Source organism: Hypanus sabinus, chromosome 19, assembly GCF_030144855.1.
Source record: "Hypanus sabinus isolate sHypSab1 chromosome 19, sHypSab1.hap1, whole genome shotgun sequence".
Lineage (NCBI taxonomy): Eukaryota > Metazoa > Chordata > Chondrichthyes > Myliobatiformes > Dasyatidae > Hypanus > Hypanus sabinus.
In genome coordinates, this window is record NC_082724.1 from 61,623,128 (window position 1) to 61,647,043 (window position 23,916).

The 23,916-nt window shown below is 41.8% G+C and overlaps 2 protein-coding genes across 5 annotated transcripts in view; one reads left to right on the top strand and one right to left on the bottom strand.

Annotated features, from left to right (window-relative positions):
• The window catches only part of mst1 (macrophage stimulating 1), a 172,146-nt gene that overhangs the window by 12,438 nt on the left and 135,792 nt on the right, over nt 1-23,916 (top strand). The window lies entirely within an intron of this gene.
• Nucleotides 48-23,354, bottom strand: terf2ip (telomeric repeat binding factor 2, interacting protein). The gene is made up of 3 exons (XM_059944526.1): nt 22,200-23,354; nt 17,333-17,475; nt 48-9,077 (listed from the first exon to the last, which is right to left on the bottom strand). The coding sequence occupies exons 1-3, from the start codon at nt 22,897-22,899 to the stop codon at nt 8,391-8,393; spliced, it is 1,530 nt and encodes a 509-aa protein (XP_059800509.1). The 5' UTR covers nt 22,900-23,354; the 3' UTR covers nt 48-8,390.

Sequence of the window (23,916 nt, forward strand, 5' to 3'; positions counted from 1 at the left end):
GTACAAAGAAAAGATTTTCAATAGTTTTACTGACCAGCTTAATTGTATTTTGTAAATATACACAAATTTAGAATTTGATGGCTGCAACACACTCAACAAAAGTTGGGACAGAGTTAAAATAAGATTGAAAAGTGCACAGAATATTCAAGTAACACCGGTTTGGAAAACTCCACATTAAGCAGGCTAATTGGTAGCAGGTGAGGTATCATGATTGGGTATAAAAGTAGCGTCCATCAAAGGCTCAGTCTTTGCAAGCAAGGATGGGTCGTGGCTCACCCCTTTGTGCCAAAATTCGTGAGAGAATTGTTAGTCAGTTCAAAAGGAACATTTCCCAACTCAAGATTGCAGAGAATTTAGGTTTTTCAACATCTACAGTACATAATATTGTGAAAAGATTCAGAGAATTCAGAGGCATCTCAGTGCGTAAAAGGCAAGGTCAGAAACCACTGTTGAATGCGTGTGATCTTCGAGCCCTCAGGTGGCACTGCCTAAGAAACTGTCATGCTACTGTGACAATTATAGCCACCTGAGCTTGGGAGTACTTCAGAAAACCATTGTCACTTAACAGTCTGTCGCTGCATCCAGAAATGCAACTTGAAACTGTATTACGCAAGGAAGAAGCCATACATCAACTCTACGCAGAAACACTGGCGAGTTCTCTGGGCCCGAGCTCATCTCAGATGGACTGAAAGACTGTGGAACCATGTGCTGTGGTCAGATGAGTCCACATTTCAGCTAGTTTTTGGAAAAAAACGGGCGTCGAGTTCTCCATGCCAAAGATGAAAACGACCATCCTGATTGTTATCAGCGAAAGGTACAAAAGCCAGCATCTGTGATGGGGGCGCATCAGTGCCCATGGCATGGGTGAGTTGCATGTATGTGAAGGTACCGTTGACTCTGAGGCATATATTAGGATTTTAGAGAGACATATGTTGCCTTCAAGGCGACGTCTCTTCCTGGGACGTCTATGCTTATTTCAGCAGGACAATGCCAGACTACATTCTGCACGGAATACAACAGCATGGCTTTGAGGACACAGAGTGCGTGTGCTTGACTGGCCTGCTGCCAGTCCAGATCTATCTCCTACTGAAAATGTATGGCGCATCATGAAGAGGAGAATCAGACAACGGAGACCACGGACTGCTGAGCAGCTTAAGTCTTATATCAAGCAAGAATGGACAAAATTTCCAATTGCAAATCTACTACAATTAGTATCCTCAGTTCCAAAACAATTAAAAAGTGTTATTAAAAGGAAAGGTTATGTAACACAATGGTACACATGCCTCTGTCCCAACTTTTGTTGAGTGTGTTGCAACCATCAAATTCTAAATTTGTGTATATTTACAAAATTCAATTAAGTTGGTCAGTAAAACTATTGAAAATCTTTTCTTTGTACTTTTGTCAGTTAAATAAAGGTTCACATGAATTAACATATCACAGATTTTTGTTTTTATTGCATTTTGGAAAATATTCCAACTTTTCTGGAAATGGTGTTTGTAGAATTGCTGGGGGGGTGGTAGTAACTGAACTGAAGTGATGGAGGAAAGGGAGGTTGGCTCACAAATAAAGAAAGCTTCGAGGCAATGCAAAAGCGAGGACAGGCAGGTGATGGAGAAGGGACGTGCTCAGTCTGATGGTTGGAGGTATGTCTATTTCATTGCAAGGTGTATCATGAACAAAGTGGATGAGCTTAGAGTACAGATCAGCACTTGGAGCTATGATGTTGTGGCCTTTTTCAGAGACTTGGATGGTGCAGGGGCAGGAATGGCTACTTCAAGTGCCAGGCTTTAGATGTTCGTGGCACTGCTGATCAGAGATAGTGTCAGGACTGCAGAAAAGGAAGAGGACATGGAGGGATTGTCTACAGAGTCTCTGTTGGGAAGTTGGGAACAGGAAGGGGTCAATAACTCAACTGAGTGTTTTTTTTATAGACCACCCAGTAGCAACAGGGACATTTCTGGAAAGGTGTAATAATAACTGCGTTGTTGTGGTGGAGATTTTAATTTCCCAAATATCGATTGGCATCTACCTAGAGCAAGGTGTTTGGATGGGGTGGAGTTTGTTAGGTGTGTTCAGGAAGGTTCCTTGATACAATATGTAGATAAGTCTACAAGAGAGGCTGTACTTGATCTGGTATTGGGAAATGAACCTGGTCAGGTATCAGGTCTCTCAGAGGGAGAGCATTTTGCAGATAGTGATCACAATTCTATCTCCTTTACCATAGAATTGGAGTAGGATAGGAACAGACAAGTTAGGAAAGTGTTTAATTGGAGTAAGGGGAAATATGAGGTTATTAGGCAGGAACTTGGAAGCATAAGTTGGAAACAGATGTTCTCAGGGATAAGTACAGACGAAATGTAGCAAATGTTCAGAGGATATTTGCGTGGGGTTCTGCATTGGTACGTTTCAATGCAACAGGGAAAGGATGGTGAGTACAGGAACTGTGGTAATATAAAGGCTGTTGTGAATCAGATCAAGAAGAGCTTATGAAAGGTTCAAAGAACTAGGTAATGAGAGTGATCTAATAGATTATAAGGCTAGCAGGAAGGAGCTTAAGAATGAAATTTGGACAGCCAGAAGGGGCCATGAGAAGGCATTGGCAGACAGGATTAAGGAAAACCCCAAGGCATTCTACATGTATGTGAAGAGCAAGAGGATAAAATGTGAAAGAATAGGACCAATCAACTGTGACAGTGGAAGAGCGTGTATGGAACCGGAGGAGATAGCAGGGGTACTCAATGAATAATTTGCTTCAGTGTTCACTATGGAAAAGGATCTTAGCAATTGCAGGGATGACTTTCAGCAGACTGAAAAGCTTGAGCATGTAGATATTAAGGAAGAGGATGTGCTGGAGCTTTTGGAAAGAATCAAGTTGGATGAGTCAGTGGGACTGGACAAGATGTACCCCAGGCTACAGTAGGAGGCAAGGGCGGAAATTGCTGAGCCTCTGATGGTGATCTTTTCATCATCAATAGGGACGAGAGAGGGTCCGGAGAATTGGACGGCTGCGGATGTTGTTCCCTTATTCAAGAAAGGGAGTAGAGATAGCACAGGAAATTTTAAACCAATGAGTCTTACTTCAGTGGTTGGGAAGTTGATGGAGAAGATCCTGAGAGGCAGGATTTATGAATATTTGGAGAGGCATAATATGATTAGGAGTAGTCAGCATGGCTTTGGCAAGGGCATGTTGTACCTTACGAGCCTGATTGGATTTTTTGAGGATGTGACTAAACATAGTGATGAAGGAAGAGCAGTAGATGTAGCGTACATGGATTTTAGCAAGGCATTTGATAAGGTACCCCATGTAAGGCTTATTGAGAAAGTAAGGAAGCATGAGATCCAGGGGGACCTTGCTTTGTAGACCCAGAACTGGCTTGCCCACAGAAGGCAAAGAGTGGTTGTAGATGGGTCATATTCTGCATGGAGGTCAGTCACCAGTGGTCTGCCTCAGGTATCTGTTCTGGTATCCCTACTCTTTGTGATTTTTATGAATGACCTGGATGAGGAAGTGAAGGGATGTGTTAGTAAATTTGCTGATGACACAAAGGTTGGGGGTGCTGTGGATAGTATGGAGGGTTGTCAGTGATTACAACAGGACATTGATAGGATGCAAAATTGGACTGAGAAGTGGCAGACAGAGTTCAATCCAGATAAGTGTGACGTGGTCCATTTTGGTAGGTCAAACTTGATGGCAGAATACAGTGTTAATGGCAAATCTCTTGGCAATGTGGAGGATCAGAGGGATCTTAGGGGTCCGAGTCCATAGGACACTCAAATCTTCTGTGCAGGTTAAGAAGGCATATTGGCCTTCATCAATCATGGTATTGAGTTTAAGAGGCAAGAAGTAATGATGCAACCATATAGGTCCATGGTCGGATCCCATTTGGAGTACAGCGCTCAGTTCTGGTTGCCTCACTATAGGAAGGACGTAGAAAACCTAGAAAGGGTGCAGAGAAAATTTACAAGGATGTTGCCTGGATTGTGGAGCATGCTTTATGAAAACAGGTTGAATAAACTTGGCCTTTTCTCTTTGGAGCAATGAAGGATGAGAGGTGACCTGATAGAGGTGTACAAGATGATGAGAGGCATTGATCGTGTGGATAGTCAGAGGCTTTTTCCCAGGGCTGAAATGGCTAGCATGAGAGGGCAGTTTTAAGGTGCTTGGAAGTAGGTACAGAGATGCCAGGGGTAAGTTTGTTTGTTTTTACACAGAGTGGTGAGTGCGTGGAATAGGCTGCCAGTGACAGTGGTGGAGGCGGATATGATAGGGTCTTTTAAGAGATGTTTGGATAGGTACATGGAGCTTAGAAAAATAGAGGGACATGGGTAACCTTAGAAATTTCTAAGGTAAGGACGTGTTTGGCACAGCTTTGTGGGCTGAAGGGCCTGTATTGTGCTGTAGATTTTCTATGTTTCTATAAAGGTAAGATAGGTGGGACAAGGCATTAAAGATGAGATCAGGGCAATGGTGAGACACAATATAAGATCTAGGGAGCAGAATGTTGAATCCATCTAGGATGAGCTTAGGAATAGTAAAGGAAAAAAAATCACTGGTGGAGTTGTCTATCGACCACCGAATAATAACATTACAGTGGCATAGGCAATAAACAGAAATATTTGAGACATACAAGAATGGAACGGCAGTTATCATGATGGACTTTAAATGGCACATAGATTGGGTGAATCATGTTGGTTGAGGCAGTCTTGAGGACTTCATCGAATGCATCCATAATGGCCTTCTTGAACAGCATGTTAGTGAATGTAATATCTTGGATCTGGTCCTGTGAAATGAGACAAGTAAAATTAGTGATCTTGTAGTTAGGGATTCTCTTAGAAAGAGTGATGTCAGAGTTTCTCATAGAAATGGAGGGTGCAATAATAGTTTAATATGCCAAAATAGAGACTGCAATGGGAAGAGGGAGGATTTTGGTAACGTAGACTGGGAACACAGGCTATATGGTGGGAGACTTTCAAAGACATTTTTCATGGTGCTCAACAAAAGTATGTTCCAGTTGAAAGCAAGGGCAGTAAGGGTGGGGTGAGCCAGCCTTACTGCAAGGTGGTACACTTTGGAAGGACAAACTCCAAGGCAGAGTACGAAGTAAATGGCAGGATACTTGGTAGTGTGGAGGAGCAGAGGGATCTGGGGGTACATATCCACAGATCCCTGAAAGTTACCTCACAGGTAGATAGAGTAGTTAAGAAAGCTTATGGGGTGTTAGCTTTCATAAGTCGAGGGATAGAGTTTAGGAGGTTCGATGTAATGATGCAGCTCTATAAAACTCTAGATAAGCTACACTTGGAGTACTGTGTCCAGTTCCGGTTCCTTCACTATAGGAATGATGTGGAAGCATTGGAAAGAGTACAGAGATTTACCAGGATGCTGCCTGGTTTCGAGAGTATGGATTATGATCAGAGATTAAGGGAGCTAGGCCTTTACTCTCTGGAGAGGAGGAGGCTGAGAGGACACATGATAGAGGTATACAAGATATTAAGAGGAATAGACAGAGTGGACAGTCAGCGCCTCTTCCCCAGGGTACCACTGCTCAGTACAAGAGGACATGGCTTTAAGGTAAGGGGAAGGAAGTTCAAGGGGGATATTAGAGAAAGGTTTTTCACTCAGAGAGTGGTTGGTGCGTGGAATGCACTGCCTGAGTCAGTGGTGGAGGCAGATACACTAGTGAAGTTTAAGAGACTACTAGACAGGTATATGGAGGAATTTAAGGTGGGGGGTTATATGGGAGGCAGGATTTGAGGGTCGGCACAACATTGTGGGCTGAAGGGCCTGTAGTGTGCTGTGCTATTCTATGTTCTATGAAATAAAAGGTGGCATCAAACTAAAAGCATGTGCATACAGTCATCAAGAGTAGTGGGAAACTGGAAGATCGGGAAATCTTTAAAAAAAAGCCAAAAAAAGAACCACTAAGTGAGCAATAAAGAAAGGTAAGTTGGATTATGGAAATAAAGTAGCACAAAATACAAAAACAGATAGTAAAATTTTTTATAATTATATAAAGCAAAAAAGGGTAGCTAAAGTGAATGTAGGTCCCTTGGAGGACAAGAAGGGGGAATTGATATTGGGTAATGAGGAAATGGCAGAGGCTTTGAATGACTATTTTGTGTCAGTCTTAATGGTGGAGGACATGTCTATGATGCCAAAGAGATGTTCAGGATGTGATGGGAGATGAGGACCTTGATACAATAACTATCACTAAAGAGGTAGTGCTGAGCAAACTTGTGGGCCTGAAGATAGACAAATCCTCTGGCCCTGATGGAATGCATCCCAGAGTACCGAAAGAAATGGCAGAAGTTATGGTAGAGGCATTGGAGATAATTTACCAAAATTCTCTGGACTCTGGGCAGGTCCCAGTGGATTAGAAGATGGTGAATGTCACGCTACTGTTCAAAAAAGGATGTAGACAAAAGGCAGGTTAGTTTAACATCTGTGGTTGGGAAAATGCTTGAGCTATCATTAAAGAAATAGCAAGGCATCTGGAAAGAAATAGATCCAGCAGGCAGATGCAGTATGGATTCAGCAAAGGCAGGTCCTGTTTGACAAACTTACTGGAGTTCTTTGAGGATTCAACCCATCATGGAGATCAATAAATATTTATATCAACATAAAGGTAATCGTATAAAATCCAGCTGTAAATGCACAAACAATCCATTTGAGGGTAGTTAGTTCATTAGTTTTCTTCCTTCCATCTTCATGAGTTTCTCTGGATTTTGTAAAATACATATCATACATTATTCACAAAGTTGATTTACAGATTGCAGTAAACCAGTGGCATACCATGTTTGATTTATACAATCTACCAATCCCTTCTTCAGACTCCAGGGAAAGAGGCTAGTGTGCCCTGCAGGGCAGTGGAGCAGCTGGTTTGATGGTCATTTTTTGTGACTCAGCTATGAGCATCTTACCAGTTTCATTTGGCAGGAGGGCCCAAAGTTGTGGTGAGACTTTGAAGAGTAAAGGTTCCACATCAGTACAGAACAACAATCCTCCTACAACTTCCTATTCAAAGGTTGCCTCTGCTTCTAATGTACTAGGGAGCAATAAAAGATGATACCCCATGCAAAGTTTATTGAGTAAATAAGGAGGCATGGGATCCAAGTGGACATTGCTTTGTGGATCGAGAACTGGCTTGCCCACAGAAGGCAAAGAGTGGTTGTAGACTGGTCATATTTTGCATGGAGGCCGACGACCAGTAGTGTGCCTCAGGGATCTATTCTAGGACCCCTACTCTTCGTGATTTTTATAAGTGACCTGGATGAGGAAGTGGAGGGATGGGTTAGTAAATTTGCTGATGGCACAAAGATTGGGGGTATTGTGGATAGTGTGGAGGGCTGTCAGAGATTACTGTGGGACATTGATAGGATGCAAAACTGGGCTGAGAAGTGGCAGATGGAGTTCAACCCAGGTAAGTGTGGGGTGGTTTATTTTGGTAGGAAAAATATGATGGCAGAATATAGTATTAATTGTAAGACTCTTGGCTGTGTGGAGGATCAGAGGGATTTTGGGGTCCAAATCCATAGGACACTCAAAGCTGCTACACAGGTTGACTCTGTGGTTAAGAAGGCCTTCATCAATTGTGGGATTGAGTTTAAGAGCCGAGAGGTAATGTTGCAACTACTTAGGACCCTGGTCAGACCCCAATTGGAGTACTGTGCTCAATTCTGGTTGCCTCACTCTAGAAAGGACAGAGAAACCATAGAAAGGGTGCAGAGGAAATTTACAACACTATTGCCTGGATTGGGGAGCATGCCTTATGAGAATAGTTTGAGTGAACTTGGCCTTTTCTCCTTGGAGCGATGGAGGATGAGAGATGGCTTGATAGGTGTACAAGATAAGAGGCATTGACCATGTGGATAGTCAGAGGCTTTTCACCAAGGCTTAAATGACTAGAATGAGAGGGCATAGTTTTAAGGTGTTTTAAGTAGGTACAGAGATGTCAAGGGTTAAATTTTATTTTTACTTAGAGTGGTGAGTGCGTGGAATGGGCTGCCCACGGCAGTGATGGAGGCAGAAATGATAGTCTTTTAAAAGACTCCTGGATGGGTACATGGAGCTTAGAAAAATAGCGGGCTATGGGTAAAGCCTAGGGACATGTTTGGCACAGCTTTGCGGGCCGAAGGGCCTGTATTGTTATAGATGGACATTATTTACTTGGATTTTCAGAAGGCATTTGATAAGGTGCCGCAAGAGACTAATCCATAAGATAAGGATGCAAACAGTTGGGGTGTTGTATTAGCATGGATAGAGGATTGCATTTTTTTTTATAGCTTATGGATTTTTATTCAGCAAAGCAACTGTAAATTCAAGTCTTAGGAAACAGAGGAAGCAGGACTCAATGATATAGTCACTCCTCAAATCCTATCTCCCTTTATTGTTAACTTTTTCTAAAGGCAATGCGTTTTGCGAGGTTCTCGGAGCCAAACTTCTGGGTTAGCTTCTCCTGCACTTTTCTATCAACATTCTCAAGGTCAAGGTCATCTTGGTGTGTCCAGATAGGATAACCATCTGGACGGTGGCCAGTTTCCATGAAATGTAATGCTGCTGCCAGTTCTCCATTGTTCTTCAATAGCAACTGTGTGGCTGTAGAGAGATCTAAATTATGAGTCTGCATCAGTGTACTGATAGCCATGGTTGCACATTCCACTTCATCCTGTGAAGTTGTGGGCAAGGACAACTCATCTATTAATGCTTGAGCGCCTGAGTCTGACTGCTTCTTGTTGTTCATGACAAATTCTGATAATGCTTTCTTTTTAGTACAGTGGTCCTCAATGCTCACGTGTGGAGGATTGGCAGCTTCCATCTGCTTATTGTCCACAATTAATTTTGCTGTAGGTCTTTTCATTTTAATACAAGGCTGATCAAGGGTAACTTCTTGTGGTTTGTCTGTTTCCATTTCGTCACTGTCTGCACTTAATTCTTCCACAGTTCCTTTCCTTTTAGGATAATTTTCATCACTGCTCACTTCTGGTGGTTTGTCCTTTTCCATCTGTTGTTCTTGTGAGATATTTTTTACCTCTGAAGCATCACTAGTCTCCTTCAGCTGTTCAGATGTCTCATCAACCTAGGATTAAGAAAATTAAGATGCTTTAAAAAAAGGGCAAAAAGTATGCAGGACAGTTCAAGACTCTGCAAGAGACAAAACCTGTTATTATCCTACACCCTGACACCATATTCTCTCGTGTCCATCAATTCCATTTTGATCCATGGGACTCAGACTCAGTACCTCCAAGGACCAGTAACAAACAGCTTTCCAGCATCTCTCACATCTGAACAACAAAGCATGTTCAGCTGAGTCAGGTATGTATGAAACAACATTGGCAATTAAAATCTTACTAAATATAAATCACAATGTCCTTTGCTGATGGTAACAATCATAACAATTTGGATAACAATCTACAGGGCTCAACTCACAGCACTCTAGAGCAGTAATTCCCAAAGGGGATGGTAACATCTCCTAAGGGAGCATTAAGGGAAATAGAAGTCATCTGGGGCATTCAAGATTCTTGGGGGGGGGGGGCAGAGAAGAGAGGCAGTAAATGGTACCCAACTTGAGACATGAGACAGGCACGTCCTTTTTTTTTGGATGAGGCACTGGAACACAGGACGAGCCATAGCCCTGCAGGCAATGAGCACTCATCACCACAATGTGTCTGAAACTTGGCAATCTCAACCAAGCAGACATTAGTGGGGATGCACAAATTAGCAACTAGGGTACCCAACAGTTCCCCTTGACTCACGGCACAGAACCAGTTCATGCAATTTAACAGTTGGTAAGTACATCCTCTCAACTTTCCTTACAGATCTTTGGAAAACAAGTTACGCAACAATATAGCACTGGCCAGAACCAAATGGTGAAATACAGCCAGTTAGCCTGCCAACCCAAGGTTTCCTCTTGAGGTGTTCAAAGCGACCCCGGCTTCATATGTGCTGTCAAGAACCATCTTTGGGGATTATGGTCAATCACATTAACTGGAATAAAGGTAGCTTGCCAAACATCAGCTCTATTCCGACTAACATTCAGATTCCAATCTGAATCCTTGTCAACATGATTTTCACTGTTGTAATCATCATCTTCACCTTGCTGTTCCTTTGTGGGCTGCAACCATTGTTTCATCCATGACAACTCACTACCCTCATCAACATCCAATAGGCATTCCCAGTTTGTGTTAATTCTTTATTTTAATTTTAGCCCCATTATCGATGGATAAATATGAACAGTGCAATTTCTGAGTCTGCAGGCAGTGAACCTTGAATTTTAATCCTGCTAAGAAACAAAGTACAGAAAGTGTATCAATACAAAGTATCATACCTGGAATGTATTTCATTCCTGTCAGAGCAGTGACACCCCATGTCTCTCATTTCTAATACTGCACTGTCCAATGAAGCTATCAAGATTGCAGGAATACTTAAAAGATACCCTGAACAAGCTACTTATGATATTACTCTGTTCCAGAAGATGAAAGCAACATATAAATGACCTTAATAGTGGTCTCATTGCTTCTTATAACATTTCCAAAGTGATAGCAAAGTGTGGAAAATCTGATACAATTGGCTAAAGAGTAATAATACCTGCTGAATCATAAGTGCTCACCAGTTTTCAAAATGGATACCAGTATTTTAAAATTAATTCCTCTGAGTAATAACTCTATAGCTCATCGTATTAACAAAATGAGTGAAGACACCAAGTATCAACTACGCACAGAGCTACAAAACTCAGACTTCGGATGCATCAACTGTGCAAAACAAGGCACTGCTAATGGCACAAGTACCATTTATCAAAAATGAAAAAGTTTATGAAGTTTGTAAAAAGTTAGAAACAATTATCAATGGAGTATCAGTCTACGATGAGCTCAAAATGTATATTGAGGATTAAAATATACTGATTAGGAACATGATTTCTTTTGTAACAGATGGAGCATCATATATGACAGGTCGCCATGCTGGTTTAGTGGCATTTAGGAAAAAAAGAAATTCCAAGCCTGTTTGCAATTGCTTGTTTAATTAATCAACATCTTGCAGCCAAAAACCTCAGCCAGCAACTTATTTCAAGCATAATTCTTGTAATATGTGCTATCAACAAAATTAACTCATCCATTAAATGGATTATTTTGCCAGTTAAGATAACGATGGAAGGCTTGAAATGTTGCTTCTTCACACTGAAGAAGGCTGTCAAAAAGCTGCTGCTTAAAACATTTCTTTGATCTTTTTGACATTGTGGTTGAATTTACTGAACTTCTATGCAGCACACCTAGCTGATCCATATGACAAAATGAACATTCTAAAAATGAAACTGCAGATTGCAAATTTCAATTTAACTCAGGCAAAAAGTGTAGTGTCCACTTTTATTGGAAAATTAAAAACATATAAAGCAAAACACTGGGAGAAGAATGTTTTCAGTTTCCCTGCATGGAAAATGTTAGAACAATTTTTGGGTTTAGCACTTTCATCAAATCACTTTGTCTACCAGTCTTCACATCTGAATACGTATTGTGGATTTAATTTGGAATGCAACTCTGAGCAATGGGTTCCTAAAAGTCATGAAATTCAAACCAGACAATGCTGATAAAATTCATTTGAATGTCTGTGGTGTGCATGAGAATATGGTGTGAAGTTTCTTGTAGTTTCAAAGAAAGAAAGCAATGTGCATACTTTGTAAATATGGAATTGTACTTTGAATCTTAGCACATAAAATACCAAGCCCCACAATGGGCCAGCAAGACCTTTTGACCGAAAGTGTCTCTGTATCATGCCTTGTTTTGTATCGACCAGTATTTTTCTCTGGTAGCTTCATTCACACCAATAACATTTGGGTCAGGAGTGGGATACCTTTGTGACCCATCATGTGGCCAGCCATCTTAGCAGTCTAGGTGGGTGAGTATTTTTAAATGAGCACTCACACTTGGATCTGTTCCGGTCATTGGTACACGAGATACCACGAACACAGAGAGCATAGCTGGAAGATACAAAAGTGGTGTGTGCACGTGCATGGGTGTTTATGTGAGAGACAAAACTTTGCATGTTAATTTGGTGAGTCGGAGCCACTACTTGTGAAGGGTGGTTTCTGACGGTTCAGGACACCACAGTGGGAGCATGTATACTCATTCAGGGAACTGCATTCCAGCATTTGCGTTTTGCGAGCGTGATGCAAAGGCATACAGCAGGCATCAGGAGTTCAGATGCTCAAAAGAGGAAGACTGCAGAGTACATACTCTGCAGCTTTAAGTATGGGCTGTTCAACTCATACCTGTTATTTACATTTTGCATAGCGTAGGAATGAGTGTGGAGACAATTCAGGGAAAGGTTTTACCCAGATACATCTGTTAGGATGGCACCTCTTGAAGTAAGGCAACATCAGGCTAAGAACCCTGGTGATCCAAGCCAGCCTATGACTGATTACAACAATTCATAAGCCCCCAGGGAGAAACAAAGCATTTTATCAGAGTTTCCCTCACTTACAGCTGCATGTGGGAATTCAGAATTCTGGCACTAGCTCAAGGAAATGGTTGAAATTCATCTGATGCACCCTAAAGATATACACGTGTTGGTAATAGCAAAATGCCCAAGGAATATGTGGGACGGTATGGCCTGGGGATGCAGGATGGCACATGGGGAACTACCAGGAACACCAGAAATGAAGATAGATATCTCTCTTTTAAAGGGGAAGTAAAGCAGTGACTGGGGAGGGGTGAAACTAACTGGGGAATGATAATGGCAGTGTTTCACAGAGCCAATGAGGCAGTCAAGGATTATGTGGAACATAAATACCAAGCCCATGAGGAGTATTCCGAGTTGGATAATCCAGGGAGGGACAGTTCAGTCTTCCTGAAAATGATAAAGGAAAGCCTGAGCTCAGCCCACCAGGAAATTTTAGATTTAGGAATAACGGTGGGGTCGACCTACCCTGCAATACTTTCATGGGCCAGTGAGATAGACCAAAGAAAGTGCAAGAGAAATCATAAAATGGCTACAGTGGATGCAGCTGCTGTGATGTCCCTGAGGGTTTGTTTTATCTGCAGCAGCCAGGGCACAATACAAGGAGCTGCTGGAATATACATGGGAGGGTAAAGGTGCTACAGGTGTGGCCTAACTGGACATGGGTGAAGGCAGTGTCCAAAAATAGAGGGAAGAAAAACAGGTGAACATCACAGCAGACATGCAATCTCTCACCCCATTGAAACCCAATCTGACCATTCTTACTGTCAGTCAGATCACAGAGCTAGTGATACAGCTTCTAGGTCAGAAGATGTGGAGTACTGAAGTTGCTGTACAGTACACAGGTACTGTGTAAACTATGTTTAAAGACAAATAAAGCAGAATAATTTTTTTCATGTTAGCATATTGTAGACATGTTTTTACAGTATGGGGGTGCCAGAAAGTATATTGAGCCTAAGAGGTGTATTGGCAAGCACGAAGGTGCTTTGGAGGGGCATTGGGCGAAACAAAAAAGATTGGGAAACCCTGCTTCAGACAATTGTTGGTTAAAATCCCAATCTAGGCCAAGTGTGCTATGTACAGATAGCAATTTCAAATGACATTAAATAAGGTGCCACCTACTTTTTTCTTTAAATAAAGTCAGTGGCTAGCATTAGTCAGTCATTGAGTCAGAGCACTATAGCAAGATGTAGGTCTTTCAGCCCATCTAGTCCATGCCAAACTACTGATATACCCATTTCCATCGCCCTGTACCTGGAGCTCCATACCCCTCCCATCCTCGTACCTATCCAGATTTCTATTAAATGTTGAAATCGAACCAGCATTCACCACTTCATTCCATACCCACAATGAAGAAGTTCCCCTTAAACATTTCATCTTTCATCCTTAACCCATGACCTCCAGTTGCACTCAACAAACTTCAGTGAAAAAGCCTACTTGCAATTAGCCTTATCTATACCTCTATCAAATCGCCCCTCATTCTCCCATACTCTAAAGTCCTAACCTATTCAACCTTTCCTTATAGCTCAGGTACTCAACATTATTAAATGTACAGTTTGTGTAAAATGCTTTATCTTTACACGTGTTAAAATACTGACAGTTCCTGTGCCCACACTGTTAAGCACTTTTCTTGTGTAATATCCTCATTTAAACCGTGCTTTATTGTATCAATACAGTTATGCTGTTGGGCATTTTATTTCTGAAGGTTTTCTCAAAATGCAATGTGTTCCTTTAACTACATTGTAAAAACAAGTTTTTTTCTGTTTAAAATAATAATTCAGTTGATTAAGTTAGGCTTGTTATAATAGCCAGTAGGATTTATTTTGTTAACACTTTGTCCAACAAGATGCTGCAGAACATTCTAGAGGGATCAGAGTTAGCCATTTTTCTGGAGAGCAGAAGAAAGCAAGAGGGAGATGAAAGAGTGGAAAGAAATGACAAACATGAGTGAAGAACATGGTGAAGTGCGCACAGAACCCATTTCGAAGGACAGATATTGCTGCTGCAAAGTCCTCATGCAGACAATGGTCTCACAGAGAATGTACAAATAACTCTTAATTAGCTACTTATCACATGACTTTGGAGAATGTTTGAGACACCTTGTTGTTGGATATTTATGTTCCACTTGGACCATGTTTCAGGCAGTGACGCAAATCTGGATTGACTACACAACAATGAGCTCCAACGATTATGTGCACGCTTTAGGCTATCATGTGCGTAGTGGGCATTTTTCTTTACTTTGTTAGTTTAAAATATTTTGTCAATACAACTTTAATCTAAGCTTATACTGGTGTAAATTACTGCTTTCTGGCGAACAGCAAATTTGCATGGGTGTGTCAGTGTTCATACAAGTATCAATCCTACTTTCCCTTAAAGGAACATTCAAACTTTTATGTTTTGTATTTACCCTAGGCGTGTTTATTTATTGGAAAAGGCTTTCTCATTATTCCCATGCATTGTCAAATTATGTTGCTTTTAGCATGTATGCACAGTAATAGTGAACTCTTAACGACCCAATAGTGAGAGGGTTACACCTGCATTCCCCAATCTCAGTATCACTTAAATTCATTTATGACATGGGTTCTTTCTAGCCACTTTTGAGGGTGAAGGAGGCCACAATGCAGAAGATATGCCATTTCTACTCTACAAATGTTTTACACATGTCAAAGTTAAAGCATCAGAGGTCCGTGTGAGCTTGTTAACATTTCACTCTGCTAAACTTGCACACTGTTCTTCAATGCTGAATACAGTCCTGGTTGTCACAATACAAGGCAAGAGGCAATAATTATGTACATTAGACTAACAATGATGATACCAAAAATAAACAGCTATCCATAAATCAAGAAAATAAACATATTGGGACTTCTCTCTAAAAGAAAAAGAGGGTGACTAGTAAGAGGCCTGTGTAAGTGTGAGTGACTGAAAGGAGTGGATACAAAAAGCATGTTTGCAGAACAAAGGCCATCATTATAGTGCAATCACAAAATAAAAACTAACAGGAAACTCAAGAAACTATAGTGTGGAGAGAATGAGGAACTCAATTCACAGGAAGTGAATGAGGCTGAACAAGGGTACGGTGAGAAGGGACAAAGTATTGCATCAACAGGATTGGCTAATTGAGAGACAAAACAGTCAATAAATGGCAGAATCCGGCAGAGCAGTTATATTGACTGAGCAGGGAAGGTTTGGCAAGAAGAGGGTGGGTATGTAGCGGTGTGCTACACGCAGCGCTAAAATTACGACACGGAGTCGGTAACTGCAGTCGAAGGAAAAAACTTTATTCGAAAACTTCAGCCTCACTTTTAAGCCTCTGTCAACCGGCCCCCCATGGCGCAGAGGCTCCAAAGCTCTGTGCTCGCAAACCCCCGTAGGCTATCTAATTGTGAGTCGGTTCGGATACGCTAGGAAATGGGTCGCCACAGGTATACGAGTGCATGAGGTTCATTAACTTCCCTTTCCTGAACTTGGCAAGCCCCTTACTGTAATTTAAATAATATCAATGAGATAAAGTATTTTGATATTAAAAAAGATCATAACTAAATTAAGTGGAAATGCAGATAATGCGTTACAGCTGCATGATGTGGGAGCAGGTGGCCCCATTGTGGTCCCTGTTGTTGGTTTCTTGATGAGCAGGAATATGATCTTCAAGTGCTGTGACCCATCAGGGAGGAGAATTACCTGTGCAATGTGTTTCAGGAAGCCTCTGAGATTAACCATGTCAAACTTGGTCAGTGCTCAGGGACAGAATGGTGTGAGTATTACTGAGCAGCTAGGGAGATCCAGAAGATAGTGTTGAAGGAGCCTCCTTAGTTCTTGAGCTTTTCTAACAGGTTTGAGATTCTTGCTCTATATGTGGACAAGAACACTGTCTGTAAGAAATACAAGTAATCTAACAGGGTGCAGTGTCCTATTCAAGAGGCGGGGAAGAGAGTTTTAATATAGTCAGGAGAATAGACACTGTTATCAATAGCCAGAATACAGAGTCCCGACAGCTGTGTTGCCTGCTTGGTGCAGGGTATCTCATATGGCTTGCTGACTTAAACAGCTTACGAAGTGGCAGATGGAATACAGTATAGGATATATTGGGTTATGCTTTTTAATTGGAAGAATAAAGGTGTAAACTATTTTTTCTTAAGTGGGGAGCAAGTTCAGAAATCAGAGGTGCAAAGGGACATAGGAGTCTCAGTTCAAGATTCCCTTAAGATTACTTGCAGATTGTTAAGGAAGACAAATGCATTCATTTTGAGAGATCAAGAATATAAAAGCAAGGATATACTGCTGAGGTTTTACAAGGCATTGGTTAAGCCACATGTGGAATACTGTGAACAGTTCTGGAGTCCATATCCAAAAAAAAGGTGTTGTTCTTAGAAAAGCGATCATAAGAGTGATCTTGAGAATGAAAGGCTTTACATATGATGGTTCTGGTCCTGTACCCGTTCAGAAAAAATGGGGAGGTCTCACTAAAACCTTCCAAACCTAAATAGAGTGGACAAGAGAGGATGTCCCAATAAAGGGACTGAGATGAAGAACTGAGATGAAGAGGAATTTCTTCAGCAAGAGAATGATAAATCTGAAATTCATTGCCACAGAGCTGTGGAGGCCAAGTCATTTGATGTAGTTTAGGCAGAGATTGATAGGTTTTTGATTAGTAAAGGGGTTAACAGTTACAGGGAAAAGGTGGAAAAATGGGGTGGAAAAAAAATCAGCCAGACAAGATAGTCTGAATGGCCTATTTCTGCTCCTTTATCTATGGTCTTATGATGAAAAATAGGAGACAAACGAAGCATAATCTTCAACCTGGAATACTTGGTTGCTTTGCATCCTAAGAAAAGCTTTCAAACCTCAAAAAGAACAAAGTATGCATTAACAGGATAGCAAGCCTACCTCAAATTCCCGAATAGCAACTGGAAATATGTTGAAGAATTCCTCCTCTGAGTTTACACCATCAGATGCCTGCTCATCTGGGAAAGATGCACCCTCAACCGACTTTGGGTCAGCATGTTGGAGACTGTCAGTATTCTTTTTACCTATCAGATGCATTTAACCACAGGAGAAACTATTAAAGACAAGTGGTATAATGCTAATTCAATAATCATTGAAATATCACCTCAATAGGTTACTTAGATCTTTAGAAGTCACTGCAATTTTTGACAAATATAAAGTTGCATCTAATGCTTATAAGCAAGCACACACATACAGTGAAATGTGGAATGAGCTGCCAAAGGCAATAGACAGGTAAATAGTAATGTTTAAAATACATAGGTACACCAATAGAAATGGCTTAGAGGGATATAGGTCAAACACAAACAACTAGGACTAGCTCAGGTAGGCATCATGGGGTCAGCAAAATCAAGTTACACTGAAGGGCCTGTTTCCAGTTGCTTAACAAGCAAGTCTAAGGCAATCCTTAATAAATCTTCCCACCTTGGATGAACCAATGCGAGCAGGAAATGTGGCCTCTAACCATTGCATAGAGATGATAAGCATAAGCACAGTTTGTTAGTAAAGCACTCTTCAAGTCCCACTTCGGACATCCAAAAGTAAAAAATTCAGGTTGAAACCGTATAGAGGTAGTGCTTTTAAGAATGAGATGTTAAACTGTAGGTCCTGCAGCTCCACAAAGAATAATTAACTGGTTATTTAAGTCATAAATGAGAGCCTATCTTTAGCATTTAAAAGAGGCAACTTCAATGAAATACACAAGAGTATTTGATGAGACAATGCTAGGGTCCAGTCTGACAAAACATCTTCTAATTGACTAGCAAATAGCAATAGAAAGTAAATAAGGAAACTTTCTTTTCTGCCTACATTCATGTGTCTTAATCCAGTGTCAGCCATTAGTCAAGTCAAGTCACTTTTTATTGTCATTTCGACCATAAACTGCTGGTACAGTACACAGTTAAAATTAAACAATGTTCCTCAAAGACCATGGTGCTACATGACGCAACACAAAACTACACTAGACTACAGACCTACACAGGACTACATAAAGTGCACAAAACAGTGCAGGGCAGTACAATAATAAACAAACAAATAAATAATAAACAAGACAATAGGCATGGTAGCAGACAAATTTCAATAGAATAAGTGATGTAGATGTCAGTCTAGACTCTGGGTATTAAGGAATCTGATGGCTTGGGGGAAAGAAACTGTTGCACAGTCTGGTCATGACAGCCTGAATGTTTCAGTACCTTTTGCCAGATGGCAGGAGGGAGAAGAGTTTGTATGAGGGTGCGTGGGGTCCTTCACAATGCTGTTAGCTTTGCGGGTGCAGCGTGCGGTGTAAATATCTGTAATGGTGGGAACAGGGACCCCGATGATCTTCTCAACTGACCTCACTATCCGCTGCAGAGTCTTACAATCCGAGATGGTGCAATTCCCAAATCAGGCAGTGAAGCTGCTGCTCAGGATGCTCTCAATACATCATCTGTCGAATGTGGTGAGGATGTGTGGGGGGAGGGGGGGGTGGGAGATGGACTTTTCTCAGCCTTCGCAGAAAGTAGAGACGCTGCTGGGTTTTCTTGGTTATGGAGCTGGTGTTGAGGGGCCAGGTGAGATTCTCCACCAGCATTTAAACATACGTGTCTTTTTTTATGTATCATTATCAATATCAACTGCAGTATCACTGCAATTTTCTGGTTTTACTCATTTGATTCAAAAATCTGAATAAGTCTTGTTTCAATTACAAGACTTTCAAAGAGATTGGGATTATTTTACAGAAAATAATGTCAATGTATTAAATTGAAATATTCTAGTGATTCTTTAGTTGAAGTATGCTACCTGTGCAGTAACAAAGGAAAAGCTACCTTGTTTTAATAATGAGTTTTTTGAAACAAATTTCCCATTTCCCTGGCTGAAATTGCCTCCGAGCTAGAGTAACTAAAAATCTTCTAGTTTCAGAATTCTATAACCTGCAAGCTGTATGCCCAGAATCAGCTTGTGTACAGAATGTCCGATAAATACTTTTCCCAGGTGTCATCTGTATTTCAGAAATTGAAGGAATAGACAAGTTTGCTTGACATAGGTACTGCAAAAGTTGGAAGGCAGTAATCAATAGGTGCCACAGCATTTGGTTTTTGGATTGAGCTCTTTACAATATATTACTGATTTACAAAAACAAATTAATTGAAGTTATCTCCAGATGGCATTAAACTGTAAACGAGAGTTGGAAGGAGGTTGCAGAAAGGCTCCAGCACACATGCAATATAAAACTGATAAATGATGGAAGCTTTCTACCTCAGTGGCGTACAAAACTAGACAAATTCCCTGAGCAACGAGGGATTAAGAAAAGTCAATGAAAGCAAGCACTCAGGTGATGTTATCTATATCAATAATGTATTATCCATAGCACATATAGACTGTGATGACTTTGTATTCTCCAGCTTTTTGAAGAATGATAAGGGACCTCACTAAAAGTTAAAATTATAATAGAATTGGACAGTCTAGAGATGCAATGAGTTCCCATGGTGGGGAAATCCAGAACTAAGGATACGAGGGTCTCAAGTCCTGGGAGGGGGATTCTCGCTTTCAATTTTGCAAACACTCTGTGTAGGAAACCAGTTGTATATACAGCTAAGTGGGGAGGAGAAATACAAAAGCTGGGATAGGCCATTTGTCCCTTCAAACCCATTCCATAATTCAATATGTTTTAGCTTATCGTACAGATTCCCCTTTCTCATTATATTTTTTGATTCATTTAACCCTAGAAGTATTTGTAACTATTTTAATATGTTTAAGCATTTGGCTTCAACTGCCTTCTGTGGTAAGAATTCCAAACATTCATCACATAGGAGTTAATATCAGGATATGACCCCAAAGTTGGAAACATGAACAAATGATCCAATACCCACAACATACAAGAGTGCAGATGCTGAAGTCCAGAACGAGAGACACAAAGAGGAAAGGGCAAGTCGGGAGCTGGCAGACAATAACTGGAACCAGGTGAGAAGGGCTGGAATCAGGGCACAGTTGCAGGTGTCTAATAAGTAGAGACAGGTGACAGATGAGAAGGCTCAGATGGAGCCAGACTGGAGTACGGGAGGGGGATGGAGGCAAACAGGTGGAAGATGGAATCTGATGTTGAATAAGACAAAGGCTGACGATAGAATTTGGTACGAGAATAGGAAAGGAAATTGAAACAGCATACCACTGCAGCTCACTAGACTATTATAGACAAAGCACAGGAGTTCAGCAAAACAGTTTCTACTCTATGTCACAGAGAACACCAAATGCAATAGACAAGATTGAGATCAGCACGGTTCACTTATCACTCATCAGATTCCAGACTCTTGCCTCCAAATCACTTTCCAGGCTCTCTCTGTCTCTACCTTCCCTCTCCCATCTCCTTCATCTATCACCTTTCTCTACCTATCACTCACCAACCAGTCTCCCAGTTACACCCCATCACTTCCTCCTTCTCACCTGTCAGCACATTTCTCTCCTGTATCTTGACCGAAAGTATCAACTGTTCCTTTATCTACAAACTATCACCAACTCAGTTTGAAATAACTTACATAGATCATAATCAGTTCTGGTCATCTCACTACAGGAGGGATGTGGAAACCATAAAAAGGGTGCAGGGGAGATTTACAAGGATGTTGCATGGTTTGGGGAGCATGCCTTATGAGAATAGGTCGAGTAAACTCGGCCTTTTCTCCTTGGAGCGAAGCAGAATGAGAAGCGACCTAATAGAGGTGTATAAGACGATGAGAGGCATTGATCGTGTTGATAGTCAGAGGCTTTTTCCCAGGGTTGAAATGGCTAGCATGAGAAGGCACAGTTTTAAGGTGCTTGGAAGTAGGTACAGAGGAGATGTCAGGGGTAAGTTTTTTTATGCAGCAAGTGGTGAGAGCATGGAATGGGCTGCCAGAAGCAGTGGTGGAGGCGAAAACGATAGGGTCTTTTAAGAGCCTCCTGGATAGGTACATGGAGCTTATAAAAATAGAGGGCTATGGATTACTCTAGGTAATTTCTAAGATAAGGACATGTTTGGCACAGCATTGTGGGCCAAAGGGCCTGTATTGTGCTGTAGGTTTTTTGTTACTACTATAATGACAATATCACTGTGAAGCAACCAACAATCTGCTGCAGGAATTCAGCAGGTTAATTTAAGCAGCACTTATGGGAGGAAAGGGAATGATTGTTGCTCCATACTCCCAACAGATACAGTCTCTTCTCTCCAACGTCATCATGAATATGCTTTTAGTAGACTATCTTTGCAACGTGCAATTTATACAAGGGACTTAGAAAATTTAACAGCTAATTGCTTCCATTACCATCAGACCTTACAAGACTTGAGCAAGGTCTTCTTTCCAGTGATATTTTCCTTTCAAACTTTGAGCCAGCTTACAATAAATGGTTGAGAGAACTAATGATCTACCGATATTATTTGGAAGAGGGTAGACAACCACATTAGTACAATTATGTTAGAGGTTAGATTATTTAGTGATTAGAAAATAGTGATCCTCCACACTATTTTTCAGACTCTGCTCTCCTATGAATTGACACTTCAATCAATCGTCTGAAACCATGGAATTCACAGCAAATATGGAGCAGAATGACATTAAGTGCTTTCTTTAAAAATAAAAAGCAATAATGGCGATTAAGAAAAGACGAAGATAACAGAAAAAACTGGTTACTATGCGGGAGGGATCTGCGCACGCGCAAGATCGTGTAGTTTGGCTGCTCTCCCCACCGGCAGTCTGTAACTACCACCACACACAGCGAGACTCGGGGCGGCCCTCTCCCTTACCCGCTTCTGGTTTGGGCGGCGGCCCGTCCAGCACTTGGTGGACGACGACGGTGGGGATGACGGAGCGGCTGTCGATCTGGTAGAGATGCTGGCGGCCGCGCAGCTGCTGCAGGTAGCGGGTCCGCATGGACTGCCAGCTATGACGTGTCAGCCGTGCGCGCTCCATCTCGCGCCAGAGCGCGTTGCCGCACGTCGAGTTCGCGCCGCCGTGGTCGCGCACGTACATCAGGATCGCCACGTCTTCCGCCTTGGAGTAGGCAACCCTGCTCGGTCGCCGCTTTCGCGGCGGTGGCATCCCGACTGCCATGTAATCCTCTATGGCTAACTGCTGGTTCCTCTGCACGCAGTCTAACACATACTGTGTCGGAACGTAGCCACTCGGCCTCTCCTCCCCTTCCGCCGACTCCATTAATAGAATGGCGCCCGGCTCCTGCACTCGACACATCACCCCGCCCCCGTGCAATATTAGCGGCAGTAGCGAACGCTTGGCAGCCCCCGGCCTGATATAAAAGCGCAGTGGTACGCCATCGCTTCTCAGGAAGAGTGTCCTGGAGTGAGACAGAAGGCCAGATGTTCCGGCCTTCTCGCTGGCCGCCATCTCGCTCGAACTTGACACCATCGAGAGAAAACCCGCGCGCTCACATGGTGACGCTGTCTTGTCATATGATAGGCCGAGATGAACAAGGATTCTACTTCTCATTGGATAGTCCAAAGCGGTGTGAAGGAACGGAGCTCCTGATAGGATAATGCCCCGATGCCGGCTTTCGGTTGGTGACGCACCATGCGCAAACAAAGCCGCAGGGCACGTGAACAAGTTAGCCGCGGAGTGATGGTAGAAGGCGAGCTACCTCTCGGGCATAAGTGTCTCAAACTGATGATCTGCTTAAGATTGTTCTAGAAGCCTGCCACCACCTTCCCACAGCCTAAACCCTACCAATTCAAATTCTGGATACTTGATTGTTTTTGACCACTTTCTCAGGCAGTGCGTGCCAAATACTTAAGTAAAATAAAAGTCTTCCTTAATTCCCTGTATACCCATACATCTTTGCCATAAGCACAATTGCAAACACTTATGATAAAGTGGCCAAAGTCTGCGGAAAGAGATGGCTCCCGAAATGGACTACATTCTCAAAGTCTTGATTTGGATCATTGCTGTCAGCAGGCAGTGTTGCACAGTGGAGGCAGTTCGGTTGAAGATCTTGTTTTGCAGATGTTGAATGTTGTCCTCTTGCATGTTCTGGTGTACTGGTGTAATGACTGAAAATGGCCGGAGATAAGCTTTGTCTACATACTGGTAGCTGGTCAGTAGTGGAGGTGATGTAAGTTGGATACTTTCCTGTAAGTTCCACTCCACCTAGAAACTTTTCAGAGGTGAGATGTGAACTTAAGGTGAGAAAGATTAAAAAATTGCAATGGTATTGACTTGCCTTCACCAATCTTTTTTATTTTATTTATTTAGAGATAGAGTGCAGAACAGGCCCTTCAAGCTGTGCCCTTCAAGCTGTGCCACTCAGCAACCCACCAATTTAACCCGAGCCTAATTTACAATGATTAATTAACCTACTAACGGGTTCATCTTTAGACAGTGGAGCACAATGCATAGAAGTTGCACTAGGTTCATTTTTGTGACGTTAGGGTTCATTAGAATTGGCCTAAACGTTGGTGTTTAGCAATTTGACAGATAATATTTTTTAAATGATATGAGATTCTGAGGGAG